General features: G+C 37.5%; 1 protein-coding gene and 3 long non-coding RNA genes across 4 annotated transcripts; all 4 read right to left on the reverse strand.

The window, feature by feature from the left end:
• Positions 411–740, reverse strand: LOC110264097. Its single transcript, XR_002349829.1, has 2 exons — positions 650–740; positions 411–527 (listed from the first exon to the last, which is right to left on the reverse strand). It is a non-coding gene; the product is annotated as an uncharacterized LOC110264097 (long non-coding RNA).
• LOC107604764 lies at positions 1,110–1,587 on the reverse strand. Its single transcript, XR_001612370.2, has 3 exons — positions 1,563–1,587; positions 1,411–1,482; positions 1,110–1,330 (listed from the first exon to the last, which is right to left on the reverse strand). It is a non-coding gene; the product is annotated as an uncharacterized LOC107604764 (long non-coding RNA).
• Positions 3,526–5,469, reverse strand: LOC107647182 (importin subunit beta-3-like). Its single transcript, XM_021104706.1, has 4 exons — positions 4,963–5,469; positions 4,565–4,776; positions 4,113–4,311; positions 3,526–3,745 (listed from the first exon to the last, which is right to left on the reverse strand). Exons 1-2 carry the CDS (start codon positions 5,362–5,364, stop codon positions 4,603–4,605), a joined length of 576 nt encoding a protein of 191 aa, XP_020960365.1. The 5' UTR covers positions 5,365–5,469; the 3' UTR covers positions 3,526–3,745; positions 4,113–4,311; positions 4,565–4,602.
• LOC107604765 lies at positions 6,437–8,388 on the reverse strand. Its single transcript, XR_001612371.2, has 3 exons — positions 7,428–8,388; positions 7,203–7,299; positions 6,437–6,679 (listed from the first exon to the last, which is right to left on the reverse strand). It is a non-coding gene; the product is annotated as an uncharacterized LOC107604765 (long non-coding RNA).

The raw sequence follows: 9,006 nt of genomic DNA on the forward strand, positions 1-9,006 counted from the left end.
CTTAACTTTTTCAAAACTACCTAACTAACTCCCTCTCTCTAATTTTCGAAAATATCTCCCCTCTTTTTCAAAAATTTCTTTTTAATTAACTAATTATTTTTATTTGTTTTATTTTTATTTAAAAAAAAATTTCGAAAAATACTAACAAATTTTCAAAAACCAATTTTCAAAAATCACTAACTCCTTTTCAAAAAAATTTTCGAAAATTATACCTCCCCCATCCTATTCTATTGTGGGATCGACCCTTACTCACGTAAGGTTTATTACTTGGACGACCCAGTACACTTGCTGGTTAGTTGAACGGAGTTGTGTCCACACATAGTAAAGAGCCATAATAATGATTCCATACAATAACAAAGAGTACTACATTAATGTGATCACAATTTCGTCCACCATGGCACCATTGATTTGCATGCTTCATCATCTCCGGTGCAACCATTTGCAATTGAGTCATTATGTCTTTGCTCGGCACTCTTAGCCAAACGGTATAGACTATCCCTTAGGCACAATTTGGTTCTAATATCCAACTGCAGCCAAGCAAAATTTTGTTATCGAAGTAAATTATAATCAATGAAACTGATGAACTTGCAGCAATAATTATAAATAGATAACAATTTTAGCATTAAAGCTTTACATCTTGGAACCTTACCAAAGAATGAAAAAGGAAAAGAAAGACTATCACGCACATGCCTTAAAACACTGATGGCAGTGCCAAACATCAAAGATTCACTAGACCTTGAAGATAATGCCACCCATGAAAGGACAGACCTACTAGGGAGGAGAGACTATTTCTTCCTGATTTGCATATAGAACAAAGCCCACAATATGTCACAAATTTATTACTTTGACATTTCTTGTATTCTCAATCCACTTAAGAATTTTCTTGTAAGGAGATAATATTCGACTGCGATCCCTCTCATCCAAAACCTGTGATAATTCAGAGTTCAATAAAGATTCATTCAATCAATAAGAGCAAAGGCAAACAGCAAAGTACACAAATGGAGACAGAAATGTACAATAAAACTCAACAGAATCCACACACCAGTAAGTAGCAGCAGCACAAGAAAAGCTAATAACTAATCTTACAGTAGTTTTCAAAGTAACCATAAAAATTTTAATAAACAAAGTCTTAAATCCAATAATAAGGTACACAACACACAGGACTAGCAACCAGAAAGAAGTAAACTAAATTCCCAAGCTCAGGTGATATTAATATTCACAAAATGCAGCTACTTACAGTGAGCTTAGTAAGCCCTTGAATTCCTTCCAAGGTTTCTAATTTGTTCTCCAAAACAGATAACCATTTCAAATTAACGCATGACCTCAACCCCTGCAGTACCATACATAAGAAGCCAATCAGAATGCCCATAAGATTTATTCTTTCAGAAAAGAAAGAAAAAGAGAGAGTACCTCTAGTGAAGTTAGGTTGTTGAGTTTGAGGTCGAGCTTCTCCAGATTGCTGAAGCTGGACAAACAAGAGACCTGGGCATTTACCAAAACTGAAAAAGTTAATATCTTTGGTGGTTACAAGTTGAAATAAAAGAGTAGGATGGAAGCCTAACATCTGAAAGTGCCTTGTGATAATTCAGAGTTCAATAAAGATTCACCAAAGAATTTGAAAATAAAGATTCATTCAATCAATAAGAGCAAAGGCAACTGATTCAGAACTGAATCAACATCCAAAGCAAGAACTACACAAGAGACTTAAATGAAAATCCGGACAACTTACACAGATTGTAAGTTAGTAGGTTAACCATATGGTTTGCAAGCCTACTCAAGCGATCAGTAGGTTAACCATACTTTGTCTTGGCTAATTAAGATGTTAGTAATTTGTCATTGTTAACCAAAATTTCAAGTCCTGACCCCATACTCTCTTTTTTTGTTATTAAGATTGCCAAAAAATAAAAAGAGCACAACTAGCAAGATGACCCCATTAACTTTTAAGATATACTCAAGTTTTCTTGATATGAAGAATGTGAGTTCAAACCTTATTATTAATCATTACACAATAACTTTTATATGTGATAAACCACTATTTTATGGTTTATCTTGTGCTCAATTGAGTAGATTTTATCAATCTTTCATACACTTATTCATATGATTTGCATGAGTTTACGTTTTCCATCCTAATTTTGTGCTATGATTGAAAACATGCTTCTTTTGTCTTAATTTTGATATGTTTAATCTTCTCTTATTACCATTTGATGCCTTGATATGTGTGTTAAGTGTTTTTAGAGATAACAGGGTAGGAATGGCTTAGAGGATGGAAAGGAAGCATGCAAAAGTGGAAGGAATACAAGAAGTTGAAGGAACTGCAAAGCTGTCAGCCTGACCCTCTCGCACTAAAACGACCATAACTTGAGCTACAGAGATCCAAATGATGCGGTTCTAGTTGCGCTGGAAAGCTAATGTCCGGGGCTTCGATTTGATATATAATTTGCCATAGCTTTCCCGAAGCCAGGTGATGCGAACGCGTGGATCACGCGGACGCGTGACCTGGCGAAAACCCAATCCGCGCAAACGCGTGGACGACGCTTCCGCGTCACTTTCCCGCGACCTGTAGGTACCAGAAATCGTTAGGGGCAATTTCTGGCCTGTTTTTGACCCAGTTTTTGGCCCAGAAAACACAGATTAGAGGCTATAAAGTTGGAGAATGCATCCATTCATTGAACATGTCATCCATAATAATTCACTTTTCATAATTTAGATGTAGTTTTAGAGAGAGAGAGGCTCTCCCCTCTCTCTTAGAATTTAAGATTAGGATTCCTCTTAAAGAAATTAGGATTTCTTATTATTTCAACTTACAATTTCTTTTGATTTTCAGGTTCAATGTTCCTTTTACTTATTTTCTCAATTTAGTTTATGAACTCTTTATGTTTAGATTGATTTTCTATTTAATATAATTTGAGATATTTCAGAATTATGATTGCTTTACTTTATTTATATAAATAATTTAGATTTTTTCCTTTTGGCTTTGGTTGATTAATTGGTAACTCTTGAATTGTCAAACTCATCGTGATTGATAATTGTTATCTTTGCTGATTGATTTAAATTCCTATAACTCTAGTCTTTCCTTAGGAGTTAACTAGGACTTTAGGTGTTAAATTGATTTATCCACTTGACTTACCTTCATAGTTAGAGGTTGACTTAGTGGGGAGCAAAATATAATTCTCATCACCATTGATAAGGATAACTAGGATAGGACTTCTAATTTTCATACCGTGCCAAGAGTTCTATTAGTTATCAATTTACTAATTCCTGCAATTTATTTCCCTTGTTCAAACCTTTTAAAACCCAAAAACACTATTTTCCATAACTAATAATAAGAACACCTCCCTGCAGTTCCTTGAGAAGACGACCCGAGGTTCGAATACTTCGGTTTATAAATTTTATTGGGTTTGTTACTTGTGACAACCAAAACTTTTGCACGAAAGGGATTCCTTGCCGGTTTAGAAGCTATACCTGCAACGAGGATTTATTTTTAGAAAATACTAGATCGCGCAGGAATTCAGTTCGTCAATATGTCAATGTTTTAAACTTCAAAATTTAGTTAAGAGCCATGGTAGTGTAATACATCATTAGATACTTACAGATCCCCTTTTGACATATATCGCTTCACTATCATCTCATTTTGTTGGGAATCACGTCCACTAATAATCAAATAGTTCTCACTGCTAATGAACCAATTAAATTTCTCAAACCAGTGAACTTTTCGCATATGTGAAATTATGGCAACACTTTTTTCCTGAAAAAAAATTATTGAACAAATGAGCAAATTACATAAGTAGTCTTTTATTTTAAGATTAAAAAGAATAGATGAAAAGTTGCAAAAGCAATCATATATAAAATGATGATCAAGAAAATAAAAAAGAAAAAGACTATTAGCTTCGTTGTCATGCAGTTCTACATATTGCTCATTCAGCGATAAAATGGCTATCTTTATCTAAATATTTATTTTATTTATTTTTGGGTTAGACAAAGAAATTAAAGACTACTGAGGCACCCTCCAAAACAATAAAAGGACAGCAAAAAGGAAGAGCCTAATATCATAGATATAGCAGTAAGGTAAATTTCTTTGTTCCCAATGAAGTAACCAGTATGAAGTGATTTACCTTGACTCCACTTGTTCCATCATCAAGCTTCATTTGCTCAACACTCTGCATATGTTCTATATCTTAATGCACATCCTTTTCATATCAAGCACTCCTCACATCCTTTTCATAAGATAGAACTTGTTCCTTGATTAGTAGACCAGCTCTCTCAGCACTCCTCACTGTAGCTCTTACTTTAAATCCAAGTTTTATAAGCTCTCTGAAATGAAACTATCACTAGTCAGCATTTTAAAGAAAAGAAGTTTTTTCTTAAAGAACAAGTGAATTAAAGAGTACTAACATCCATGTGAGATTATCCATGTTCAGTGACAATAAAAACTAGTGAATTAAAGAGTTCTAGTCAGCATTTAAGAACAAGTGAATTAAAGAGTACTAGTCAGCATTTTCATTTCAAATTTCCACTAATCATTGTGAGATTATCCATGTTCAGTGACAATAAAAACTACACTGACCTGCACACGAGGATTTGGAAAATCATCCATGGCAGCCGCTAGTGCTGGGCTGCTGGCAACACTCCTTGATGGTATTGAATTTGCAAATCTGGACCCAAATCAATAGACAGTTGACCGATTGCATTGATAGCTGCCCACCTTACACGAGGGTGTTGATCATTGAAGGAGTTTAATACCATAGCCACAACTTGATCCAAATTCTTTATCATGACCTGCAGCAGCAATGGGAAGGCAACACAAAATAAAAACCACAAACACGGAGTGAAAAAAGGGGATGCTTCCTACATGGATAAGTAACTTCACAATCAACAAACAATCATATACAAATTACAAGATATTATACTACCTAACATGAAAAGTTAACAGCAATTCGAAAGTTAAAGTTTCATGTTCACTACCTTTGAGCAACCCTCAGCAATTTGAGCAAGTGCAATCAATGCAGCATGGCGTTTTTGCCACTCAGGAGCAGCCAAATAAGCATGCAACTGTTCAGACGCAACCGGGACAATAGTATTCCCACCCAGTGATATCGAAAGTCTATCCAAACACTCTTGTCCAACACTGTAGTTACTTGTTTCGCCGGCATCTTCATCCCCTGTCTCAGCACTGTGCCAAGCAGGATCATCCTCAATATCCAACAGCATCTTCATCAGAATGGCGAACATCCTGCTGATAAACTGAGGCAGCTTCCTCATCATTCCAGGTGCCCTCTCCCTCGCCTCGGCCAGAGTAATCACAAACTCGATCGCCAAATGCCGCGTCCCTTCCTCCAGCGACTCTGCCTCGGCAATCTGAAGCATGGCTCCAACAACATCCACCAGCTGCCGCCGGAGGAACCTCGGCTCTGTACCGGCAAGCTCGAGCAGAAGTTCCAGAGCCTCCTGTGCAGTTAACCACTAATCGGTACTGTTTCAAACTAAATTTTGAGACCAGAGCAAGACACTGCACAATAACGCGTTTGGAATGAAAAATTAACGAAAGAAATAAGGGATGGAGTTAGGGCTAACTTGGTTAGTGGAGTGCGAATAGATCAAAAGATTGAAGATCTATGCAACCCTATCATTCCGAGCTTAGCTTCAAGCTTCGCCATTCAACAATAACCACCGAGTTTCCACTGAGTTGAGATGAGTTTCACGAATCGCTGCAGATGCGACCAGAGCGGCGGCGGAGGGAGCCCATGCGACGCAAGGGATGACAGAGAGAGATCCTACAACGCGAGCGGCGGCGACAGCGGCGGAAGAAGCTGGTGCGACGCGAGCGGCGGCGACTGCGGCAGAAGAAGCTGGTGCGACGGAGAGAAGAAGCAACTCGGTGAAGGAGAGACTCATTTGATTTGTGTGGAGGTTGAATGGATGAGAGGGTAGGGATAAAATTACGGTTAACTCAAGATTTCCGACGAAAAATTTTAAATTACAGACGAATTTTCTGTCCGTAATAATTTAATAAAATGCAGCGTTTTGTCTATTAAATTACAGACGAAAAATTCGTCTGTAACTATTTTCCACAAAAAAAATTAATTTTACCGACAGAATTATCGACGGATTTTGTTTTCCGTCTGTAATTTATGCTAAATCATTTTATTTGTTTTCCGACAAAAAAATCCTTCTGAAATTCCATCTGTATTTCCGTGGGATAAAATCCGTCGAAAATATCCGTCTGTAATAACTAGTTTTCTAGTAGTGGTTGTTTCAATGCAGAGCTGACAAACTGCATCATCAACATAAAAATCAAGAACAATGCTGAGTAGATGTCCTAGAAGAAACACCAACCTGATAAAAGATGGGGGATATGCAAAGTAACACTAAAATCCATCCACAATGTATTGTCTAAATTTACAACAATATACATACATACAACATAAATCATTTTATACAACTAGGGTCTTCTTTATAAATTGCAATTATAGTTATCCGACAGTAAATTGTTAACTCAAGAAATTTCCAACTTCCATGATTGAATTTTTCCCTCAAAACAAAGTATCGAATTTGTTAAAGGACAAATCTCATAGAGGGCCATAGTTGGTTTCCATAGAGAAAATACACCTTGAAGTACAACACCATCTGGCAGCTCAATTTTTGCTACAACAGTTTCAGGAACAGCAAAGAAGACCTTCACCTATAAGAGACATTTTTTTTTGTAAAGAGGACAAAAGTTTAGAGACATTTAATCTAAGTAATTGGTTTTCCAATAATACTTTAAATGGACTAAAGTACCCAAAGCTAATAGGAAAGACAATATATAAACAACTTCATCTCTTCAAAATAACAAATAGAGAATAAAACTGAATATATTTGAAGAATGAAGGTTATTTATTAGATATCCACTAACAACTAACAAGGTATATCCACTAACAAGTTATATTTGTGTGAAAATTGTCTATTATAAAATGGTTCATATTTTCATTTCTTATGTTAACAATGGCTTGTTGATATCTGCTGCTTCTATTGCTAATTCAAACCAACTTATGCCATCCATCAATAATTACCAGATGCAGAAGAATGACTAAATTTTCCAACCAATCCCCAGTCATGATTCCAAATCCAAATACTTAATTAGAAATTACCTATTCACACATGACCTAAATGTGAATGCAAAATACAGAGAAGCTTCCTACAACACTGACTATTTAAAGTATTACCTGTCTGTCGATAGGCTTGGATTTGGGCTTTGCATGTATGTTGTCAGCAGAAGCTACAGCCAAATTCTCACTCTTTGGAGATAATTTTTCTCTGAACCTGCGTCCCAGGACACAAACAAAGAAAATGTCATGTTATTTTTATAGTTTATTTCACTGAAATTCTACTGAAGTTAGGCCATATTCAAACATAACAACAAACAACAATACATAATCAAAATCAGCTACCTGAGCAGCAGGACAAGGAGCTGGTGTTGATTATGCAGCAACAAACTGCAAAATGTCAAATATTCTAGTCGGCCTATAACTAGCAGCTCTTTGCCAGTACAAAATAGCCATATCTCCTGCTCTTATCCCCAACCAACCTCCTCATCTTCCTTCTATCATCCCCTTTTTTTTTCATCTCACGTGCTCCTCACGTGACACCAGCAACACCATGCCCCCGGTGCGGCAATGCCACCATCCCATTCCCACTAAGCACCACCCCAACCTGTGGCAACCACGCCTACAAGATCCTTTGTACCTCCAACACTCTCGTCTATGACACGCTCAACAAATCCTACCCGATCGAGTCCATAAACCCTCAGTCCCAACGCATCAACATCCGTCCTGCACTGCTCCTGCCGAACATGTGTGTCACCACCAATAAGGTTCACCCAGGGATCCAGCTCAACAGCACCCTCCCTTTCAACATCATAAGCTCTAATACCATTGTTTACCTCAATTGCACCCAAATGCTTCTTATGTGGCCGCTCAACTACTCCTCCTCCGGCCTCTTCCATACCTATATCAACGCTACTGCATCCGCCTCCGCATGCAATAATGGATCACTATGATGCACGTTCCGTGACGATGGCTCTAGTAACTCCTACCAGTTGCTTCTTCCGCCGGTGACGACGAGCTCAGGGAAGGCGTCCGAGCGCGACTGAGTTCGAAACGGTGACGACCGACAAGACAGTGATGATTGATAACATAGAGAGCGACTAGGACCTTGAGTGCTTAACCAGAGATGAGAGTGGGAGAGACCTTGAGATTGAGCCAGTGAGCAAAGAGATGAGAGCTCAAGCTTCAGTGAGAGAAGGGAGAGGAAGGAGACGGTAGGACTAGATTTTTTTAATTTTCAAGTCAGCTTGATAAATTTGTGAGAGATTGGGCTTGGATTTAGGCTTGGCAGGGACAAGGGGTTAGGGTTAGGATTTTTTTCTAGGGACTGATGCGTGAGCATCTTTTCTATCTTCTCCTAGTGAATTTGTATTTAAATTGTCAAGTTTAATCAAGATTTAAATATTTTTTTAGCCACTATGAATGCTACTTTGAGTTGTGTGCAATTTTGTTTATTTCAGGTAGCATTCGGATGGATTTGACAAGCCTTTGTAGCAGAAAAGGGAGAAAGTGAATGGTGTTGTCAACCCTAACCTCCTTGCACTCCAATAAAAATAACTTGAGCTACAGAGGTCCAATTGACGCGATTTTAGTGGCATTGAAAAGCTAACTTCCAGAGCTTTTCAACGATACATAATAGTATACACTTTTCTCTTAGACTATACGGCCACATTGGCGCCTACACGCACACTCCATTCGGGCATGGTGGCGCCTAATTTGGGATTAGCCAAGATAGGCACCAATTGAAGCACAAGCAGCCCAAGTTAGGTGCCAAAGGAAGCTGCACGAAGATTTTATTCTATTTTCATTAAATCTTTTATTTTATTTGCAAATAGAAAAATATATTATTTAGTTTTAAAAAATATATTTTACATTAATTAGGATTAGATATAAAAGGGAAAAGTTTCAGCCCTTCGGGCTCCCT

Source organism: Arachis ipaensis, chromosome B06 (assembly GCF_000816755.2).
Source record: "Arachis ipaensis cultivar K30076 chromosome B06, Araip1.1, whole genome shotgun sequence".
Taxonomy (NCBI): Eukaryota; Viridiplantae; Streptophyta; class Magnoliopsida; order Fabales; family Fabaceae; genus Arachis; species Arachis ipaensis.

Bases quoted from the DNA above. Each gene is read 5' to 3' on its own strand.
- LOC107647182 (XM_021104706.1), bottom strand. From the start codon at position 5,364: ATGCTTCAGATTGCCGAGGCAGAGTCGCTGGAGGAAGGGACGCGGCAT. The intron at 4,777-4,962 runs GTAGTGAACATG...TTGCTGCTGCAG, and splicing joins TTGCTGAGGGTTGCTCAAAG to GTCATGATAAAGAATTTGGA.